Here is a 22,928-nt window from a genome sequence, read left to right on the forward strand (position 1 = left end):
TGGCCTTGGCACAGCGACGCACAGCGCACATGCGGGCGGCCGGTGGGAATCCCAGTGTGTCCACTTGGCCGACTGGGCCTGCACTGTGCAATTACCGCCCAGCGGACTCATCTCCATGTCCATTGCGAACCGACTGCAGCGATCAAATCCATTCCCATGGCCGGGGGCTCGGCTAGGAGGGTCTGGAAACCTAAACCCGGCCTGGGCCTGGTGGGCCTGGCGTTGGCACGCCAACGACGACCCTTCCGAAAACCAAAGGGCCGTCTCGTCCAATATATTCCGGAAGGGCCGTTTTACCGCCGCCGCCGTCTGCGCCGCGCGACGATGGCGCCGACGGCTGGGGCCTCCTGGACGGGGCACTCTCACGCCGTGGTGGCGGCGGTGGTCATAGGCGAAGAGTTTTGGATTGGTCGTCCACCGCGGGTAGACACTAGCCGGCTGCTGCATGCGCTCGTTGGTTTTGTTGTTGTTTTTGCGTCTCTTCTCCTCCGCCCGGCGGCCCGGCCGCAACGCCGCCGCCGTCAAGCCGGTCCTTGTAAAAAGACATCAACGTGCCGGCCACTCCGTGTACTCCTGGCCGCGGCCGCGGCGGCGCTGCTCCCGGTTCAAGGGCCTCTTCTCGCAGTGCAGCAGCCTGAGCACACCTGCGGCCGCGCCGCCTCCCTCCGAGCCTCCCCCCGAGCCTCCCCCTGCCCCGCGAGATAAGCATGTTCCCGTCAGCAGTCGCGGCTTGGCGGCCCGGCGGCCCGCGCCGCGATAATAAAGTACCCTCCAGCGCGGAGTATATCTTTGAGCTGCTTCCGAGGGCTGCATAAATCTCACGCATCTCGCCGCGCCTTCGTCACCGCGGCCTGCTTCGCGTGCTCTGGCAAGGGGCGGTACCGCGGCGACGCGGCGACGCGGCACTTGCGGGCCCGCCCGCTCCGCCCGCCATTCGGAGGCGCGTAATGAAATATTTAGACAGACGGAGTAGCGACGCGCACTGAGAGGGCCGAGGGGGCGGGGGCGCGGCGACACCCTCCCCTTGTCGGCCGCCTTGTTAACACGCCCCCCGAAACAGACAACTTGTTGTCAGGCCACGCCGTGGCCGTGGCGCGGAGGCAGGCGGGGAGGGAGGGACACGCCACTGTTAGTTTTACTTTCAGATTGCGTGCGTTTTTGCGACCAGGGCGGCGCCGTGCCGTGGCGCGCCAGCGGCGAGCTCGCCGACGATCCGTCAGCAGGCCGTCAGCGTCAGCGGCAGCCCATGGCAGACGCTAAAAAATCAGTGCAGGCACACCGACTGCAGTCTAAACAACGCGCCCGCTTGCTCACGCACACTCACGCGTGAGCCACTGGGTCAGTCGACTGGCGTTGCTCGCTGAGGCTGAGGCTTGCCAGGCCCGCACCTGATTTGGCTCCCGGAAGTCCGCCGCTACACTGCCACGCCGCTACACCGTACACGGCCAGCAGGATGCGCCCGACGGCCTGGGTGACGGATTTACACGATTCACGCACCGGGGGTGGCGCCAGCGTTGTGTTTATCTACACCGCAAACTTTTCTTCTTATTCCTTCCCGGCCGTTGCAGCTCCCCTCCGCGTCGTCGTCCTCTCTCTCTCCCTCCTCCTCGATTCCTCGTCCAGACTCTATGACCGTTTAAATCACGCTCCGCTACGCGCCACGCCGCGCCACGCTCGGCGCGGACAGCGTCCTGGAGGCCCTGCAGCCCCTCGCCTTCCTCGGCCCTCAGTAAATGAAGGGGACGTAGAAGGGGCTCAAGACACAATGCGAGGCGGACGACGCCCCGCCCCGCCCCGCCCCGCCCCGCGTCCCAAAACAAACGATAATCCTGATGTATGGCCCGGCAATCCCAACATGCGCCCAAAACGGCCGACACTCGAGGCGATTATGCCCTGTTCCACTACAGTGTCCCTCCTCCGGTCCCTCCGGCTCCCTCGGGGTCCGGAGGGACAGGCCCCTTCCTTTCCACCGCCCTTCCTCCTTGAGGTGCTCGTCGACGACGAGCTGGACGACGACGACGACGTCGCTGTTCACCGAGCCCCGCCGTGGGCCCCGCCATAGGCGCGAGGACGCCTCAGTCCGATAAAGAATGCCGATGAACAAAGCGCGGAAGTCGTTCCGAGTCTTCGACTCCGACGCGGCGACGCCCTCGGCATCCTCCACTACACCGTAGGGCGCGGCCGGCGCCTACAGTGCCGTCACCGCCGTGCTGAATTTGCCGCAAAGTGCGCAACGGTACTGCGAGGGGAAGGGCGGGGGCGGGGGGCAGCAGAACCAAAAATAATAGCGGTTTAAGGCCACTAGGACCGCCGGGGGTTACGGGGTGAAATACGCGGCGCCAAATGGGAGGCCGTTGAGAAGTTGGCTGGAAGGGGAAACGCCATGACGACACGACACACCCTGGGCCAGCATCCCAGCCAGCCGGCCTCCTTACTAAAACCTCGTGAGTCCCGAAATAATACGGCGTGGGACCGTCTGTACTCCAGCCATCTCACAAATTGCGTCGCCACTGTCAACACGGCGGCGGTGCGTCGCCGTGCGTGCGTGGCTTTGCATGGCCCCCATGATCCTCCCCTCGGCCCACCGCGGGGGTGGCTCCAGATGCACACGAGCACCGCGTCGGCCAAAACGGCGGCAGTTTACCCCGGTCGGTTGAATCCGACAAAATCCAGCCGGCCGGGCTCAACCACGCCGTCGTCGTGGTCCTTGTTATGGCCGGGGGGTTCTTCTGTGAAATCCATAATGAACACGCGCGCTGCCCCCAGGAGGGCCTCCGGGAGGGCCTCCGGGAGGAAGGCGGCCGCTGGAAGGTACCCACCCGGGACAGCGTCCAGGGCGGACGCGTGCACAGCGCACAACACACAGCGGCCGTCGGCGCGGCCGAGGCGGGGCCCCATTGGGCCCCATGCCGCGCGCCGCTCGGTCCGTTCGGCCCCTTGGGCCGCCGGGCCGCCACCGCCGTCGTCATGGCAACCACGAGACGAATGGTCCGAGGGGGCCCACAATGGCGGCTTGATGACGTTATGAACACACACACGCACACACGCACGCACGCACGCACAGAGACCCCCGATGCGACAAAACTGCATGGGCCAGGCGGCCAGGCCGATGCGACCGGTAGGCCGGTAGGCCTGGCGCGAGCAGTGCAGTGGTCGTTTCCATTACTGCCCGAAAGTTGGCCAGGAATGGCAGAGGAGAGAAATCACTGCGAGTTGGCCGAGGTCGGGAGCCGCGCGGCCGCCTTGGCCTGCACACTCGATTCCGAGAGTCGTGTTCGTCGCTCTGTCTCTCTCGCACCCACGGGCCGTCCCGCGCAGGTGCGAGAGAGACAGAGCGACGAACACGACTCTCGGAATCAGTCTGCGGGGCCTTGGCCGGAGCCTCTGCCAGACGCGTCGCGAGGCCGTGGCGGTGGCGTGGCCGTGGCGCGGCACCCCGCCCCTGCTCTCATCCAAGTTTTTCAATAAATTGGCCCGACACCTCACAAGCTCCCCTCCCCTCCCCTTTTAATCCCCATTATTATTTTTTGGGCGGCGAGATTTCGGTAACAGCAGCAGCGGGAGTGCCGGCGCCTCCTATCTCTCCGTCTCTCTCGCACTCCCTGGGCGGTGGCGGTCCGCGTGCGGGTGCGAGAGAGACGGAGCGACGCCCATACGCCCCTAATGGAATAATTCCACGTTGGCGCGCTTTTGACGATGGGAACACGGCGCCCCATCGGGCTGACCAATTACCAGCCCCGCAAGCCGCGAGAGTGCGCCACGCCGCGCCAGAGCGAGAGAGACAGACAGAAGGCTGCTTCATTTTCGGCCGGGAAACGGTCACACTGTGCACCCGCGTTGTCCGGAGTACTACACGGCGTATTAGTAGTACCCTGATGGCACTGCGCTGTACACCACACGCCGCGCTCCTGCAGTAGCGTCTGCATCTCTGCGAGTGTGTGTGTGTGTGAGTGTGTGTGCACGCCTTATGAGAAACTTTCTCAGCGACGCGGTGTGTTGCTCTGGCGCCTGGGATGCGCCTCGGGACTCGCCGCTTGCTTAGCGCCAGGGGGAACTTCCCCTCCACTCCATCGTCGTCGAGACGCTCGCGTCGCCGACCTTGCCTTGACTTGCACTCGGATCCATTAATCGCCAACACGGTATGTGCTGTGTGTGTTCTTTGTTGCTGAGGTGACGCGGGTCTTTTGTTGTTGCTGTTGTTGTTTTTGAACCCGGTGGTGAGAAAACGGCGCGAATTCACACCCAAGCACGATGGCGCCACGCGATTGGCTGCCCATGTTCTCATCTCCCGTTCCCTGGCCTAACGGCGTGCTGCTCTTCGCACCATCGAGCGGCAGCGCAACAACAGCACCGGTCGAATCAAGCCCAGTAGCGCACGGATGACGCGCGCCTCCACATTTTCCAGACTAATCTTATCAGGCCGACCGCGCTTGGGTCGGAAAGTTTGGGGGCGGCCGGCTCCTGAGATGGTGCGGCCTCGTCCACGGCAGCCCTTGCCTTTCTCCTGGACCGGCAGCAGTCTGATTCCGAATCGTCGCTCTGTCTCTGTCGCACTCATGCGGCGTGCCGTGTAGGTGCGAGAGAGACAGAGCGACGAAAACGACTCTCGGAATCAGGCTGCTGGCCGTGATAAAGAAGGGGGTCATCGAGAGGAGAGGCGCGACGAGCGGAGATGCAGGCTTTACCGGCCGTCTCCAGTACAACACCGCCCGGCTCGGCCCGGCTGGGGTTAATCTGGACCGAGCCGAGCCATCCGAGGCCCGCATTAAAATTCATCGCCAGTCCGAGGCGCTGCTTGCTGTTTTGGACCCAAATTAAAATCAAACTGCTCCGTTTTATTTTTCGCGGTTTTTTTGTCAGTGTAGGCAGTTGTCATTCGACCTGCAATTGCGTGATGCTGCACCCCCCGAGGTGGGACGGATGCAAGGCTCTATAGGTGGAGGCGGCCAGGTAGACGGCAAGCGTCCCGATATTACGTAACACCTCGCATTAGGAAGCGGCGCGTCACGCCCCGGGACTGTCACCCGTCGCTCTGTCTCTCTCGCACCCCGACGGGGCTGACGGGGACGCCCCGCGAGTGCGAGGGAGAAGGAAGGTCTTGAATCGGCCGGCAGGAGGCGACGGCGGCCAGGTAGACACGAGGGCGATAGCGATAGGTGTGGCGATGAATGGGGCAGGCAGGTAAAGGCGGGTAAAGGCCTTTAGAGGGGGCGGCGTGATTTTAGTCACAAGGCAGTGCACTGCAATGCCAGAGAAGCCGAAGGTAAAAAAAAATGTAAAATTAGAGTGACAACCGTCGAGCAGCGTGCTGCGTGGGAGCACGCGGTGTGTATCCGTCAACACCTGTGCGCCGCGTTGTCCGTGTCCCTCCGAATTTTTGAATTTTGCCGGCATATTTTGTCGTCCTTTTTTCATCTTTTTCCCCCCGCTTCCCTTCCGTCCTGTTTTAAATTCCCGCCCGTTTGCCGCCTTGATGATGCATACATGCCGCACCTGGTCACTTCTCACGTTAACGTTGCGCCGTTTTGCAAAACGGCAAAGGATGCAAATGCCCTCCGGAGTACAGGACCAAGTACACTCGGAACACAAAGTAAGCACAAAGTTCGTCGACACGCCGGGGGAGGGAGACGCTCCCCCCCCCCCCCCCACCTCCACCACCTACAACAACATTTCCGGCTGCCGTCAAGTGATTTGGATACTCAGCCAAGCCAGTTCGTCGAGAAGTCCCCTTGCTATTGAAATCGTGGCAAACTCCCCCCCCCTCTCTGTTTCTGTCCCTCGCGGTGCCACCCACCGCACTCCGAGCAGGAGCCACAGTAATCGCCCGGTTTTAGACGACACGTGCACGTGAGTCGTACTCTTCCGAGCGTAAGATTGTTCGACACCCAGGAGAGCGGCTCAAATCGTCGTGGCGGGGACGGGGAGGGGGGAAAGGAGGGGGCAGGACCCACACACTCTCCTCGTCCTGCCCGTCCTGGCGCGCGGCGTTGCCTGATTTCCGTCCCGACGGGAAGGGACCTAACCGACACCGACCCCTCTGACTCTGACTCTCCGACTGCTCGGCGGCGGGGCGGGGCGGGGCGGGGCGGCGGGGCGACCGCAGCACAGGACAGGACAGGTTGGGAAGACGATCCGGTCCCATAAGTGATACTTCCCCTACCTGCTTTACCCAGCCGATCGGACGGTAACTCGGTGAAATGGAAAGGAACTGATGCGGAACTCCGCTCGGTTAAAACGACGCTCGGATAAAACGGCCGGTAGGTAGCTCTCCCGGCGAAAAAGGAAAAGACGAAAGCAATTAAGAGTTTGGAAAAAAGTACTTCGCGGTCATGTTTCCAGAATCATGGCATGCCCCACCCACGCCACGGCAAGAAGAGTGCTTGTATTGTAATTACTCATCCGCCCCCTCCTTTTCCGAACGCCGTGAAGGCCCCCCCCCCTCTCTCCACGGGGCAATAGACTCGAGGGCACAGCGGGGACCAGCAGACGACAGCGGCACTCGCTTCTGCCCTCGCTCTCGTTTTCGGCCACTTATTGCTTTTCGCTGTGGACGCTCCGCTTCCTGCCAAGCCGCCTCCTCCATCGAGTACCAGAGGGATCACCCGTCGCCCCGTCGCTGTGGCGCGGCCGTCCCGGACCGACAGACAAGCCCTGTCTCTCTCGCACCCGTTCGGGACGGCCCCGCGAGTGCGAGAGAGAGAGAGAGAGAGAGAGAGAGAGAGAGAGCGCGCTCCTGCAGCAGTGCACCCGCATACTGCACGCGCCTCGGCGACGGCGGAGATGGAGGAGTCGCCGCCAGGCGCAAACGCAGTCGCTCTGTCTCTCTCGCACCCCTGCGGGCCGCGCCGTGAGTGCGAGAGAGACGGGCCGACGATGTAGGGAAGCAGCCTCACGCCACAACGCTGATAGAAAACAATTTGTCTCGCCGGCCCGACGGTTATTGACACGCCGAAATCGGTGCGGGGCGGCGACGCCGGCCACGACGGCGTGCTCGGCCACCCCGCCGACGCCGCCGCGACTTGACCTCGCGCCAAAACGATACGCAGACCGGCGAACCGGCGGCGCGCTCACAAGATCTCCGATAACGCGACGATAACGCGACCATCGCCCAAAGACGACGACGCGTCCCCCAGCAAGACGCACTTGTTGGAGTACAACGGAAGGGACTCTCTCCCTCACACACACAGACACACACACACTGGCGTAAATCGGCGCGCGGGTAAATGGAGAGAGGGTAAGGTGCGTGGCCGAGGTTTGCGGCGCCGCGGCACGCCGGGGACGGTCTTTATGGTCTCCAGGACGCCCGCCCACTAACGGATGGGGATACGAGCGCGGCAGCGCGGCACCCCCCGTCATGACGTTCATGGCGGCGCTGGGCGCGTCTGGCCACCGGCCGCCATGACTTTGAGGGCGTTTTGCGGACGCGGCACCACGGCGGCGCTCCGTGGCACGCGGCTCACGCGGCCGGCGGGTCGTTTGGTCGTTTGGTCGTTTGAGCCGCGCGCTGTGCGCCACCACGCTGTGCGCCACCACCTCGTAAAGGCCCTCGTCGTGGCGGCGCGGCATATCAAATGAAACGGCGGCCTGCCGGGCATTCCAGGCCTTCCAGGCGGTCCTGCCGCTGGACAAGCAGAGCGTCGCGACGTCGTCGTCGTCGTCGTGGTGGAGCATACTCGGCAACGCTGGCCGCGCTGGTCGCGCTACCCGCACCGACGACAAGACACTGTTGGGACAAGAGCTCGTTGTTTGCTTGGCTCGGGCCGCGCGCCCCTCACGCCGTGAATCACCCAGCAGGCTGCTCTGTCGCTCCGTCTCTCTTGCGCTCGCGGGGCGTCCCGAACGGCCCCGAAAGGGGTGCGAGAGAGACAGACAGACAGCACGCCACCGACCGCGTCTCGAACTTCAGACCGGCTGCGACACTGTAGGAAACCGGCTGCGCTCACGCGCACCACGCGGCGATTCGACGGAAAAGTCGCACTTCGTCATCGCGGCCGTGGAGCAGCAGGCGGTTTCCTGCGTGGCAGCCGTCAGAGATCTGCCAGGGTCTCGCTCTAGTTTCTAGCCGCCCTGGCCGCGGCCGGTGCCAAGTTGACGTAGGTCTTGAGGGTCAGGATCAAGAGCGAGGGCGCTAGGGCGTGGCGTGCTCTTCTAGGACGGCGGCGGTCTGCATCGTCGCGCATGCCCTTCCACATTGACCAAAAATTCAACGATCTGCGCTTGAATGAGAGGGATACCGATACGATACACTGTGGCGCTTGAATGAGAGAGAGGGCGATGGCGCACACAGCAGTGCAGTCCGGCCGACAGCGCCCCCCCCCCCTCCCCGCCGGAAGTGACACTCACTTTATTTGCCTAATTTCGCAACCGGCTTTCACTCGCGTGTCCACTGACACGTCTGTCTGTCTGTCTGTCTGTTTGTTTGGCTGCATGTCTGTCTGTATGTCTGTCTATCCGTCTGAGTGTCTGTCTGTTCGGCCGGCCGTGAGCGCGCGTTGGCACCTGGTACTGGTCAAAAATAGCCCCCCGTGCGTGCCGATTCGTCAGCGAAACTCCCCGCTCCCGTCCCTGTCTGTCTGTCTGTCCGTCCGTCCGCCCCTGCCCCTGTCTGTCTGCGGGGCGGCGGCCTCCTCGTCGGGGAGGTCTCGGGGCGGCGTGGCGCGCGCAGCCAGCCAGCCTGCCGACACTAGCTCCGTCTGTACTACGTCCGAGTCGCACACAGTACGCGGTACCCGATGAAGGGCTTCATTTTTCACATCCTCTCAGCTCGAAATCGCGCGCGCAAAAACAGACGGCGCGGGGCAGCGCGGGGCAGCGCCATGAAGCTCAAGCTGGGAGTGATGAATGAATATGGGGCAGCCGTGCCCCCGCGGCCCCCGCCCTGCCCTGGCCGCAGTATCTCCAGTAACAGGGCTATTTGGCGGTTCGACTATTTGTCCACGCCCCCCACCCCCGCTTCCTTGCCGGCGACGGGGCGCTCGGCTTGGCGAACTCCTCGTACAGGGCCTAAGCCCCGTCCCTGCAAATGGCCCAATTGAATTTATTTGGACGCATGTACGCGGCGGCGGCGGCGCACTCATTCTGAACAGAGCTTGCCGTCTCTCTCGCGCAGCCATACGGGACGCCGCACGCCGCCCCGCGCGGGTGCGAGAGAGACAGACGGTGTCACTGTGCCCGTTGCCACAGGGCCGTTGAATGGAACGAAATTCTGTGCCGTGCCGCCACCGTTGCGCCATCGACTCCCACGACAGTGCCTCGACAGTGGACACACGTGTCGCGGTCGCTCGCACGGACAACGAGTACGTCACGAAGTAGGAAAGCGACCCGGGGACCCTTCTGGTGGGAAAGCTTGACGTGCTCCGCGACCACCCCGTCGACGCGACGCAATGACTGCTAAACGCGCGTCGCGGTGGCCGGGCTCAATGCGCAGGCCTAAAAAAAGAGTTTTTTCGATTTTTTTTTTTTTGAGAGTGTCCCGTGGGAGTAGCTGGCCAGGCGTTTCTGAATGGCGAGCTGAGCTGTCTCAAGGGTGCGCACTGCACCGTGACAGCCCCCCCCCCTCTTTTCCCTGAGGGGCACTCCTCCGATGTCCACTGGCCGGTCTTTGACGCCGAGCCTTGGCCGTCTCCTTATCGCGTCGCGGGCTTCCACATTCGCACGCTGCAGCCTGCACCAGCCTGCTGCAAGGCGCCAAACCCGAGCGCGGACGCTGAGTCGCCGGCGCCTACACTGTCTCTCTCGCACCCCCTGCGGACCCTGCGGGACGCCCCACGAGTGCGACAGAGACGGAGCGACGCCTGCCGCCGAGCAGCTCACAGGATAATTAGCCACATCCGGCGAAAAACAAAAACAACAACAAAAAGGCGCCGCCGTCGTCGTGGTAAACAAAAGCGTCGTCTGCTAGTTCGGCGCGTTTCTGGTTAGGCCCGCCCGCGGTGATGATGCCGCGCCACTGGAGAAGATTTTCCAGAATCTCTTTTCCAGGAGGCGGCTGCGAGCGCGGCGCAGCGCAACGGCACGCTGCTTCCGGTTTCCGCTCACACACACACACACACACACACACACACACACTGCGACACGCGCGGTCAGTCGCGACAGGCACCCCCCCCCTCCCGAATCGGCAAGCTCATTGGTGCAGAGTCAATCTCTCTCTCTCTCTCCGGCTGCTGGACAAATGTTTGACGGCTGTCTTTGTCATCTCGCCGGGTCAACTTTCGTCAGGTCAGTGTGGCGGGCGGTTCGGCGGCCAGGAGGACGGCGGGGCGCACCTCGGGCGGGAGGCACTTGAAGGAGAATGGGAGCGGTGGCGCGGCGAGGCGGCCAGGCGCGCAACAGGTGGCTACAGCTTACCCCCTCCCTCCGCGGCGCCGTGTCGCGGCACACACACACACACACACACTCGGCGCCCCTCGCCGGCCGGCTGGCCCGCCATACGATTTGAATGAGTAGTAGTCCAGTGTGCCACCGCCTTGGCCGCCGCGGACAGACGGCGGCAAGGCGGCGAACGGCTTTATTCATTCAGGAAGGCGCTGTTCTCGCCGTCTCTGTCGCACTCGCGGGGCGAGAGAGACAGAGCGACGCTGACCCGCAGCACTGCCGAATGGCGTAACCGAAGCGAAAAGCACGCGTCACCGTCACCCCCATGATGGGCGTGCGTCGCGACGCACCGCGTCGTGCACATCTGCGGGGGGGTCGCCGTTCGCGCGCTCGCCAACGCCGCCAGCCAGCAGCTGCCGCGCCATGTAGAAAGTGGGACAAAGATAGAGGGAGAAGGAGAGCCCTTGCTTGCGGCGATCGAACCGAAAAACCGGCAACCGTCGTCGCTCCCTTCCCCCTCCCCTCTCTTATTATAATTTTTGATTTTTCGTTGTTTTGCCTAATCACGGATGCGGCCGCGTCCTCGCGCGCGTCATCCTCGGAGTGACGCGCCGTTGCGGTTGTAAGTGAAGCCATTTAGTTGGGTGATTACTAACAGCGTGTGTGTGTGTGTGTGTGTCGCGTTCCTCCACGCAGCCCATTGTCCAGGCGCACGGGCCTCGGTGTGCATGTCACTCACACACACACACACACACGATCGCGTAATACGTCCGTGCCCCCCTCCCCGGTTTCCGGTCCCACCTGGTTGGGCACGGCGTTGACCGCGGCGTCGATATTACTCCGTTCACACAGCGCGCATGCCGCGTCTGGCTGCGGTATGGTATGGCACCTCTGGTGGGAGAGAGACCGAGAGAGACGACGCGCTAAACCTTCCGAGGAGTCTTTGTCTGACGGCTGCCTCGCGTGTTCTGCGTATGGAAGGTCTCGGTGCTGGAGGACTAAGTGCCCCCCCTTGAGAAACAGTGTACCCCCTCGCCCATACCGCCTCCTTCCCACACGGTGCTTTCTTATTTTCGTTAGCGGCGCTGCGTGGATGTGCATGTGTGTGTGTGTGTGTGTGTGTGTGTGTGTGTGTGTGTCAAGGGAGCGGGGGTGGGGGGCAAAACCAACAACCCTCCCGCGCTCCCATATGGCGTCGGTAACGAACAGCCAGGCCAAGGCCCGGGCATCCATCTCCCCATCTCACGGCCTTCGTGCACGGCCTCTAATCCTACTGGGGGCCGTGGGGGCCGAACGGGGCGGCTGGCTCCCGGACGGCGGCACCAATTCCAGGGACTCTGCCGAGGACTCTGCATGACGAAGAGACCCAAAGGGGAGCCGTAGGGAGGGTCCTTGTTACTGAGGCGCGCCGCGAGGACTCCAGGAGGTGCTCCAGGAACGCACGGTTCCCGCAGGAGGACGAGGTCCTTGGGGTCCTCGGGGAAGGACGCGGGATGCCGATGAGTCGTTTGTCGCTCTGTCTCTCTCGCGCCGCTGCGGGACGCCACGTGAGTGCGACAGAGACAGCGCGAGTCGCTCGCCTGGAAACGCGTGACTAGTCTTTCCCACCGCCGCGTCACGTGACAACAGAGCGTCATGCCGCGCCCGCAGCGCTGCCGCTGCAATTAAGTTGCAGCGTCATTTACTTGCCGTCTCTCTCGCACCCGCGCGGCGCGCCGGCACGCCCCGCGAGTGCGAGAGAGACGGACAGACAGGTCGGGAATCCGGCGTCGTGCGGCGGCGCGGCAAGCTCGAGTGCCTCCCGTCGAAGCGCAGGAGTGCAGCACAACAACGAAATGACACACGGTGGGCTTCAACCGGCCGCCCGACCGGCCGACCGCACGGCGCGGAGGTTCCCACCGTGCCTCGCCAGTCGTTGGGTCATCAATGGTGTTGCATCCTCACACAGACGCAAGCCCTCACACACACTCGCACACACACGCGCGCGCGCGGCGCACTTTAAAAATGAGAGTGGCGGCGGTTATCCGTTCCCGCAACCGCGACCGAGCCATCCTTATTTGTCGCTTCATTCCGCTGCACTGCCCGCGTGCGATGCAGTGAAGTCTGGTGCAGTACTGCAGTACGCCCAGGTAGCCAATTTGCCTGCTTGGTTCTTGCTTTCGTTGTTGTTTTCCCCCTCGCCTTAGTTTTTACGCCGTCTTTTTCCCGCGTTTGGTCTTCTTCCTTATACGTCGGACGGCGCGCGAAGATTGCCCCGCAATTAGCAGCAGCGAGGCTGGAAGGCAGGGAGGCTGCGGTGTGTAGTGTATTGGCAGACACTCGCTGGTAAACAGCCGGACTGGCAGTTCGCTGCCGCCCCGCCCCGCGCGTCGCTGCTTTTGAATTTTGGCGCGCCCCGCGCCGCTCGCGCCCTCAAGTGGCCCTCGGGCCTCGAACTCGAGCCAAACTGCCGCTTCCCCTATCACGCCACAGCCCGCGCGCGAGCGGCCCAACTTTGGCCCCGGCCGGGCCGGCGGCCACCCCCTTCGGTGCCTTCGGCCTTCAGCGGGCCCGTGGCGGCGTGGCGGCCCGGGGGATATGTGCTGTTTACCACCCCTAACCTGAACAGATTCGAGTGCGGCGTGTGTGTGTGTGCGTGTGTGTGTGTGTGCTCCAGGCCCTCCACTCGGACCCCAGCCGAGCCCGCCGAGCCGGGGCTCCACGATAACATATCGGCCAACCGATCAGCGGCACTGCGAGCAGCGAGAGCCGCCGCGCATCGGCCGGCCAACTTCCATGATCCCTCCAACAACACGCACACACACACACACACACCTCGAAGAGCGGCGATCCCACTCCAGGGAGGCTTTTCGGTGGGTTCAGCAGCCCCGTGGGCCTGGCCTGCCTGGCCATGGCGGGGCCACGAGGTGGGCGCGGCGCGGCGCGGGCTGCTACAGCAGCTGGGGCACCGCCTCGCCCCGCCGCCACGGCGTCGCGTCGTCGGCGTCCCTACAAGGAATCAAAGCACTCGTTTCGAAAGGCCCTCCGCGGGGCCGTGGCGCGATTCGCGTGTCGTGCCGTCCTTGCTTTGGCGGCGGCTCTTTAGCCGCGCTCGTCCGGAACGCCCCGAACGCCGCCTCGGCCTAGACGGCCACCACGCCCTCGGCCCCACATTCCCCGCCCTAGCGCCCCGCCCCGTGCGTCCAGAATAGAACCAAACGGATCGGGCGGCCGAGGCAGGGCCAAGACAGGGCCGGCGGCCCCGCGGTGCACTTGGCCCTGCTCAGCCCATCCACCCATTGTTCCAGCCGGCGGCTGCCAGTCGCTCCGTCTCTCTCGCACCCACCCGGGGCGCCCCGCGAGTGCGAGAGAGACGACCCCGCAGGCAGGGCGCGGCCCCGGAATCGAAGTAGGATCGGGCCTGACCCGACTCCCTGACGACGCCGTTGACGCCGTGCCCGTCGCGACGTGAGGCGCAGGCAGTGGCACCAGCCGCCGGCTGACAGACAAACTGACAATAGAAAGTGTCGCCCCGTCGCCCTTGCGCCACTCGGCCGTTCATCAAAAGGCTTTCGAAATGAAACAATGCCCGACGCGTCGGCCGAATGGCTGCGCAGTGATTGGCCAGGCTCAATGGGCGGCAGGTGCTGATTGGCCGCGATTCGTGTTTCCATTTCCAGCCTGCTGCACGCTGCACTGCGCAACTAGTGCCTCATCCAGCTCACAGCACGCTGCAGCAGCAGCGCACCGCGCCGCCCCCGCCGCCCCCGTGGGACCCATACGGCAGAGGGATGCGTGTCGAGTGGCCTTCCTCGGAAAGGGGGCGGGGTGGGGGCGGGGGGTCCCTGGGGTGGAGGGGAGGAGGGTGGTGGGAAGAAGCCAGTGCAGGGCCAAACAGGTGCCGACTCGCTCCACCCCCGCCCCACCCCCACCCCCGCCCCGGCCGTTTCCGGCCTCGTGGGAAGTCGAAGGCAGAGGCAGCGCGGCAGAGCCACCTCGACAGGGAGCTCCGCGGCGGCCTGCTTCGCCTGCACACTGATTCCGAGAGTCGTTTTCGTCGCTCTGTCTCTCTCGCACCTATGCGGGACATCCTTGGAGTGCGAGAGAGACAGAGCGACGAAAACGACTCTCGGAATCAGTGTGCCGCTTCGCCCCCTGCAGCAGCGGCTTTGTGTCGCCGTCTCCCTCGTCGTCGAACCCTCCGAGGCAGGCTTCCGAAATAACGCGCGTCCTTGTTACGGCACTGCTTCTTGTTGTGCGGCGCGGCGAGGGCAACGGGCGAACCAAATCCGTCCTGACGTGCTGCTTGACGTCCTCGGCGTGCTCAGTGCTCGCCCTTTCGCGGCCGACCGCCGTCAGTGGCGGAGCAACGGATTTTTGACACGGATTGTACAGCTGTTGGCTGACCCGGCGCGGCCCCGCGGTCTGGCCCGAACGGAAGCAAGGGTTAGCCAGCGTTAGCCAGCGGGCTGCTTCTGAACAGTGTCACTCTGTCCCTCTCGCACTCTGGTGCACTCTGGTGGGTGCGAGAGGGACAGCGACGCGGGCACTGCTCTGGCCGGCCCGCCGGCCCCACGCACTGCCGGCAGGACATGGGTGCGCTCCGCGGCCGCGGACGGCCGGACGGACGGACAGACGGATGGACGCGTCGGTACGGTTGGCCTGCTGGCCTGTTGGCCGGGCCGCGAACTGTGGGGGCGGCCGGAAATACACGCTCACACAAAAAAATTAGGCAAGAAGCCTGCGGCATTCACTTGGCGGGGACAGGAAAATGACGGGCAGGTAACTGCCGCGCTAAACTGACAGGTCGTCAATGCGCCACTCCAGCCGCTCCAGCAGCACGCCTCCAGCGGTGTCGTGTTGCGACGGCGACCTGTTGAAGGGGGAAGGGGTGCGCCCGGGGCGTCGCCGGGGACGAATGACGGACTCACCTGGGCCGAGGTGGTGGCTTGACCCCCCGTTGCCGAAGTCGCACGCCACGCGCAGCCCGGGGGCCCCGGGGGCGTGGTGCGCGGGGGCCGCGTCCTCTTGGCAGGTGCATTCGGGGCGCTCGCACAGCGGCGGGCTCGCGGCCACGCCGTCATCGTGGGGGCGCGCGGGCGCGGCCAGCACGGTCAGCACGGCCAGCACCAGGGCGCAGCGCATGCTGCGCACGCTGGCCGACAGGGGCGTCATCGCGGCAGGGGGGCGCCGTCGACGGGGAGACGCTCATGACGTGCACGTCGGGACGCGGCGGTCGCATCCTGGCGCCGCCACGGCGCACATGAAGGGGCTGAGCGCGGACACATACACTTACACTGCACCACTACACTGACACCCACACACACGCGACGCGCGCGCACACACTCGCGTCAGGTCGTTTCGGAATATCGGTTCGTAACTCGGCTTACGCCCTCCGGCCGGCTCGCCGTCGACGGAACGGGTGGCCGTCGTGCTCGCCGCGCCCGCCGGGTAGAGACTGACTGACTGGCGCGCTGGCGGGCAGGCAGGCAGGCAGCCCACGCCGGGCTCAGCTGGCACCGCGGGCACCGCGAGCTGGCAGCCAGCCGCCAGCCAGCCAGCCGGGCGGCCGAGGCTGGCGGCCTGGCGGTCCCTGTGTGATCCTGGCCGAGGATTCGGAGGGGGAGGGGACGGCTGCGTCTAACCGTGGAAGGGGGGGAGTGGTTCTTTCTTCTCCGATCCCACCCGACCCAAACACCCCCAGCATCTTCTTGAGGTCGACGACGCCGTCGGTCGTGACTCCCGCCACCAGTTCGACGTGTGCGTCCAGGACCCAGGACGTCGCACAGGGCGTCGTGCTTCGCCGCGGCCAGGTTGTGGAGTGCTGGGCGGCAAGGGCTGGGCGCTGCTGGGTCAGTAGGCGTTCGCGTTCGCGGCGTCCTTGGAAGGCCCGGACGCGGACTCGCGGTCGCCGCCGCCAGGCCCCCTTGTGCGTTCAAGTCGCTGGAGTGCCGTTCGGTGCGGCATTCCGCCAGGAATGCGTCCACTCGAATAATCCGAACAGTGTACTCGCGCATTAGCACTCTGGCGCGATGTGCCCGACCGGCCAGGGTCCAGGGGAGGCTGCCTGGAGCACTGCCTGGTGCTGCCTCGAGCCGGGCCCGGCGGCCGGTGCAGGGGGCCTACTGCGGCACTCCTGTCTATTACCCAATTAGTTACAATCCTCTGTAATTTCCCGTCCAGCCAGCCCGCTGCAGCCCGCCACCCTCGCGCTGGTGCTGCTTGGTTATGGTGCATTTCCGTTCGAGTCCGACAGTCCGACTGCCGTGCCGGAAACCCCTCCCCCTCCCCACCCCCAGACCGCCCGAGCCCGAGCCCGGATACGTACCGTCCGATCGTCCGGCAACGTCAAGGACGAGGAAAAAACTGTGACGCCGGTATTCGAACCGGAGTCGCCGTCACCTTAGTTACCGGTGCTGGCAGATGGGATGCCTACCTCACCGGCGGCAGCTCTGCCCTGGCGTCGGGTGGGCTGCCTGAGTCGCAGGCGTCCCGTGCTCACTCACACTGTAATCCTGTCCGAGACGCTGACGCCCTCCTGCTTGTGCTGTTGCAGCTGCCACTCCAACGAGCGCCAGTTCCTGCGCGACATCGTGCAGTGCGTGTCCGGGACCAGCGGCGGCCGCCTGGCGCGCTGGCTGCAGCCGGACTCGTTCGTGGACACGGCGCGGTGCTCGCTCGTGTACGTGCGCGAGGACCTGCGCCAGGGCTGGCCCGCCGTGCTCACCGTCGTCACCCGCGACCAGTACGGCGACGTCGTGCACGTGCCCTACCTCAAGGTCGACGCCAAGGCCCTCCCCATCGACAAGAGGGACGCCGGCGAGGAGTACACCAGGAAGATTCGGCGCGTGAGCGAGCCCGACGAGAACACGTTCGGCGGCCACGCCTACCCCTCCCTGGACGCCCCCTACGAGATCACCATCAAGGACAAGACCTACTGCCACGCCATCACCATGATGAAGGCAAGCGACTGCTTCAGTTGACTTTTCTCCTACGCGCTTGAGATAATAACACCGTAGTAACTCTGCCTTTGTCTTTCTGTTTCGCAGGCGTATGAGAACTATTCCTTCGAGGAGCTGAGGTTCATCTCCCCTGCTGTGAAACGGTCCAGCGAGACCATGCTGGTGCGTCCCCATGGCAACGGGACTTACAGTGTCACCTGGACACCAGCCAGTGTGGGCTGGTATTCCCTGGTTATCACCATTGATGGCTATGTGATGGATGAGGTATTTTTTTTACAAATGGGAAAAATACATTTATGGTAGGACAGCGTTAACGCTGATTTATTTTAATATTACCTTCCAGATGCACAAGGTGGAAGTCAAGGAAACCCCTCAAGGCCTCATTCCACCGAAACAAAGTACTGTCCGTAAACAGCCCAACCAGCCAAGCAGGCTCCGTAAATTTGTAGCCAAGAAAAGTGCTGGACTTCGCATAAGAGCTCACCCTTCCCTGCAAAGTGAACAGATTGGAGTAGTGCCAGTCAATGGCACAATCTCTTTCATTGATGAGGTGCAAAATTGAAATAATTTTTGTTTTGTTTTTGGAAGTTGAGATCTGGACTTTTCATCAATTTATTTTTTTCTTCCTCTCTATAGATTCACAATGACGATGGAGTCTGGCTTCGTCTAAATGTCGAGACAATTAGAAAATATTGTGGTAGTGGATCAGGTGGCAACTGGGGAGGAGGTGGACAGGCTTTGGATCTTTCAAATGACACACCTCCTCATCGAGTCACAGCCCAGGAGGCATGGTGCCTTCAATATAATCAGCACCTAGGAAAAACTCTCTTGTTGCCTGTTGAGGAACCCAAGACTATAAATGAACAAGTGCAGAAGGATGCCATCATTAGAAGGGTGCCTGATGTTCAATCAAAAGATGGGTAAGGGTAAACTTTTTATATCATATATATTTTTTATGATGCTGTACTAAAAATTCCTGATTTGTTTTTTCAGTCGGGCCAAGTCTATCTGTGTTGGTTATCCAGCAACATACCATGTAGTAAAATGTGGAGCCTCTGGACATAATGTGCGGAGTCGACCAAACTTGAAGGCACCTCCAGTGGGCATGCTTGTGCTTGGAAACACCATTGATATTATTGATCATGTGATTACCCTTGAAGGCACCTGGGTTCAACTGGACAAAAATTCAACGTCCAAATTTTGTTTCAATTCTGAAGGAGAAGCTTGGTCCCTGGCAAATGGAAGAAACGGAGCAGTTTATCTGCAAGCTGAGGAGGAATTGTTTAAAGGTATTAAAATTGTTATTTGTAAAATCATTGATTACCAGTAACAAAGTCAACAGTCAAAATTTAATTATTTTATTTTTAATTCATTTTCAGAGTTATGCAGTGACGTCGGTCCTCAAGACAATGTGTTTGGGGCATCACCCAGGAAAGGCTTTGATTTTTTGAATACTTCCCCACATCAACTTGGGGCTTTTGGAATGTCAGAGACAGAACCTAGCCCAGCCCCATTCAAATTTCAATCCACTTCACCTCCTGAAAGTCCAACAAAGCCAGCACCCAAAAGTTTTTGGGATGATCCTCAGCCTGCTAATATACCTCCAAACACTTTCTTTTTTGGGCCCCAGAGCTCAAATTCACCTAATGTCCCTCCAGTGCCAGCTCCAAGAGGTATCTAAAATTCTAGTTCTGCACTTTTAAACCCAAGCACTTTGCGCTTAAAAAATACTAACTGGTATTTTCTATTTTGTTCAGCTTTTCCAAAGGCTTCATCGAATATAGAAAGACGTCATTCAACCTTCAAGGCACCTCATGATGAAGGGGAAAATGAAAATGTGAGAGACAGGCGCCTGAGCACAGATGGAGGCAAATTTGCTTCTTTGCAAAGATGGTTGAAAGGTGATGACGGCAAGAAACCAGACCTTCCCGAACGTCCAGAGCGCCCTGAACGCCCAGTACGCCCCGACCGTCCAGAACGCCCTGAACGCCCTGAACGCCCGAACGGACGTTTGGTGCGTTTTCAAATATTTCCGAACGCCCTTCTGCTCCTCCCAAGTACGTCAAAATTATCTGTGCCTATTTTCATTTCTTTCAAGATTAATGTTCAAGTGATTTTTAAAAAAATATATATTTTATTTCTAGAAGTGACATGCCTCCAGAGTTGGTAGGAGTTTCAGTAAAGGATTTAGTCAAAGCTATAGGAGAAAGTTCAACTAATGGGAATGCAGCATCAACACCACCAAGCACTCCCAAAAGAATGTCTCGCAGCTCCAGTCCAAAGGTTCCTCTCGTGCCCTCAGTGCAGCGAGCAAGTTCCTCTTCAAGCCCTGTATCCATTCCAGGTAAGCACTTGAAAAAGAAACATAATTTGCTTGGGGGAGAAAATCAAAATGTGGTTTTCACTTTGGCTTTGTATTGGGCTAGGACGTGCTGTGCCTGGCCTGCTCCGCGATAGTCAGAGTTCAAATTCAAGCCCTCAAGGGGCAGGATCAGGTCTCAGTCTCGGTGTCTCGCCACTCGGTAATTTTCACACTGCCCAAAATTAGTTTGTATAAAATAGAAAAGACAAAATTTTCATCCATTAATAATATTTATGCAGTTTCAGGTGCGATTGCTGAATACTCATCTCAGAGAAGAGGCTCCACTCAAAGTGACACAAGTGCACTGATTAGCAGCCTGACGAGAGATCCTTCTTCGGCTAGTCCTGGCAATACTCGTGACCTGTCACCAGGCCCTAGTGCAAGCTCGAGCTGTAGCATGCAGTCGGAGGGCTCAACCAAAGGGCAAGGTTCTTCAACAGGTGTGACATCTGTACGCCAAGTTGAACAGGAATCCTCAGACTCCAGCAGCAAGTCAGTCACCCAAGCTGGAACGCAGACCAGCCCAGAGGGAACAACTACTGTCAAAGGCCGTTTCAGTATGGGCACTGCCCACAGCACTAAAGAAGAAGTACGTCTATCCCCAAAACTAGGTCGGAAAGGGGACAGAAACCTTAAAGGTCGTGCTGGTAAGCGGGCTGTGTCCCCATCACCTGCACCTGTGCCCAGTGCTCGAGAACGAATTATACCACGTGAGTTTCACTCCTTCAAAGTGGTCTATATTATGCCAGAACTTTTTTAAGGAAACTGCTTTCTCTTCTAGAACCCATCAAAGAAGCCGTAAGTCCCTCAGTAGCTGAAAGCTTACGAGCTGTGTTTGCGAGCTTCTTGTGGCATGAAGGTATTGTACACGATGCCATGGCATGTGCTTCCTTCCTCAAGTTCCACCCGAATTTGCCAAAGCAAGGAGCAGTGGTGGTAACAAGGCCACAACCTGTCACCAGCAAACAGGGAGATAAAGTCAGACAGCGTCATTCAGTTGAGGTAAATATACGACATGTGATGTGCTTTTCCATTATTGAAAATTCACGAGTTGACATCTGAGACCTCGAAGCCTCCAGAAAATTTGATATATCAGATTTTGTGGATTTCACTTTAATTTTATCATCCATTTTTAGGTAACTAATGCAGGGAGCTACTTACATATCCAACCTGCAACTCTGGAATCTCTCACTCGCTCTGCTGCCAATGCCAATGCAAACCGCAGTCGTACTAAGAAGCCGCAAACACAGGCTGAAGCTATCATTCGAGAGGAAATTGGAATATCAGGTATTAAAACCTAAAATTCAACTCAAAATGTGATAAAACTTTAAAATAAAATTTTAATGAATGATATATTACTTCCAGGCACCATAGATGGCATACCTCTTCAACGTTCAGCACCATCATGTTCTGCTGCAGGAGATACCCCAAGGGCTGCTGCAGCGTTGCCAATACAAACTGTTGCTGTTTTGCCACCTGCTCTGAAGGCTCTAGTTATTCTGTGGGAGCAACTGAGCAGCAGTTGTCTTCATGCTATCAACAACCATACTGCTCTTCTTAGTCCCAATCCAACCCCTGCCTCACAAACACGACCTCTGCATCGCCTGAAACAAAAAGAGAAGGTCGTGTCCTTCAAAGACCAAGATGCTAATAAAGTAAGAACAAGTTTATTCCAAAATATTTTTTTAAATTGCAAGCACAACAACAAAACTGAATTTTAATTTTAATTTTCAGGAAAACAAAGACTTAAAAAAATCAAGCCGCAAGAAAAAAGAATGGCGATTTGTCAGTGGAACAAATGCTGGTATAGCTGGCTCAAACTCAGCAGCTGCTCCGCCACTGGAGAACGAAACTGTATGTGAGCTTTGTGGTAACTGCTATCCCCATCCTGTCACATACCACATGCGGGTGGCCCATCCTGGTTGTGGTGCACATGCTGGAGGGAAAGGGTACAACAGTGGAGGAAACTTTTGTGTCGGATGGGCTGGAAATTGTGGAGATGGAGGTATTGGTGGAAGCTCGTGGTACCTCGTGTGTGACGCTTGCAGGTGCGCATCAATTTAAAAAAAAAATCTTTTTCTATTTAAAGGGCACAGAAATTTATTTATTTTAATTTTCAGGGATCGTTATCTGCGCTCAAAAAAGACATCTGGTGGGCAAGGGCAGCCTGGAGGTCCAAAGAAGTCTGGAATCCCTTTGAGAAAGAGGAGCGTTTATTCAGGCCCTGGAACTCCTTGCAAGTTACTATCTCCATGTGGAGCCCTGCCACCACAAGATGTTCACATTATCATGAAAAATAACGCTATGTTCCTTCTTGAGTTGGCCAGTGCAGCTGGATCTGGTTTACACCTAGACGTAAATATCTTTTTTAAATTTTAATTAATTAAAGACAGTATTGCAATTTTTTTAAACCTAATATCTTATGTCTTTTCTTTACATTTAAAGAGGAGGCCGTCTCCAAGCATGCCACCAGTGGCTGAGCACCATAGCCCACAGGAGGCATCCGGTCCCTTTACTCCTGTCGGACCATTCCAGTGCCTGTCAGCTCTTGGAGCCAACCCGTCACAGCTTCGGGAAGACTCAGCACATTTGGGTTTCCCAGGGTTCTCATCTTACACAAACCAGAGTGTTGATGAGGAACACAATGGCAATGGTCATGCACCACGTGGAGTGAGGGTGTGTTCAGAAAATTATTCTATTACATAAATTATTTAACTTTCCTCATAAACATTTTTTAATGCTGTGATACCTTTACTTTTAGCCTGTCTCGGAGTTTTACAGTGACCTTGACGCCGATGGAAGTCGAGGTCGGGGAGGTTTCCACCGCTCTGTGTCAATGGGCACCAATGGGGCTTCCTGGAGCAGACGAGAGGGGGATGGTCGTGTTGTCATGATGAGGCGTCGAAACAACAGCAGCAGTGAAGTGTCAGGGGATGGTGGCTCATACCTATTGTGCTACCCATCAGCAGCCTTGCAGAAGCTTGTCCCCAACATGGATCGCTCAGCCATTGTGTCAACCAGTGCAGGTTCTCCAGGAGGGGACATTTTGAGCCGTCCAGTCATGACTTTCTTGTTTCAACAACACAATTTGGAAAGCCTCCAATACACTATGAAACAAGCCCTCCGCAAAGCAACCTGTCGAGTCTTTGCAATGCAGGCTCTCAATTGGCTGCTGCACAATGTGACCCAGCCAGGTAGCCTTCATGACTTGCTGTGGTGGCTTGTGGCTGCTCTCACATCATCTTGCCAAGACTCGGAGCAGGAGCCTGAAGACACTCGTGGGGACCGTAAAGATGATTTGGTAAGTACAT

At 59.7% G+C, this 22,928-nt stretch overlaps 1 protein-coding gene across 1 annotated transcript in view; it reads left to right on the forward strand.

Annotated features, from left to right (window-relative positions):
- The window catches only part of LOC117640307 (E3 ubiquitin-protein ligase MYCBP2), a 171,444-nt gene that overhangs the window by 143,389 nt on the left and 5,127 nt on the right, over window positions 1-22,928 (forward strand). The window contains exons 9-26 of the mRNA XM_034376709.1: window positions 16,850-17,255; window positions 17,343-17,519; window positions 17,599-17,805; window positions 17,892-18,175; window positions 18,249-18,544; window positions 18,635-18,928; window positions 19,013-19,175; window positions 19,286-19,312; window positions 19,400-19,599; window positions 19,682-19,777; window positions 19,857-20,327; window positions 20,399-20,619; window positions 20,754-20,904; window positions 20,983-21,272; window positions 21,352-21,665; window positions 21,738-21,972; window positions 22,063-22,293; window positions 22,379-22,918. Coding sequence (XP_034232600.1) covers window positions 16,850-17,255; window positions 17,343-17,519; window positions 17,599-17,805; window positions 17,892-18,175; window positions 18,249-18,544; window positions 18,635-18,928; window positions 19,013-19,175; window positions 19,286-19,312; window positions 19,400-19,599; window positions 19,682-19,777; window positions 19,857-20,327; window positions 20,399-20,619; window positions 20,754-20,904; window positions 20,983-21,272; window positions 21,352-21,665; window positions 21,738-21,972; window positions 22,063-22,293; window positions 22,379-22,918 — 4,603 coding nt within the window. The remainder of the gene's footprint in view (window positions 1-16,849; window positions 17,256-17,342; window positions 17,520-17,598; window positions 17,806-17,891; window positions 18,176-18,248; window positions 18,545-18,634; window positions 18,929-19,012; window positions 19,176-19,285; window positions 19,313-19,399; window positions 19,600-19,681; window positions 19,778-19,856; window positions 20,328-20,398; window positions 20,620-20,753; window positions 20,905-20,982; window positions 21,273-21,351; window positions 21,666-21,737; window positions 21,973-22,062; window positions 22,294-22,378; window positions 22,919-22,928) is intronic.

Source organism: Thrips palmi, unplaced genomic scaffold (assembly GCF_012932325.1).
Source record: "Thrips palmi isolate BJ-2018 unplaced genomic scaffold, TpBJ-2018v1 HiC_scaffold_12, whole genome shotgun sequence".
NCBI lineage: Eukaryota > Metazoa > Arthropoda > Insecta > Thysanoptera > Thripidae > Thrips > Thrips palmi.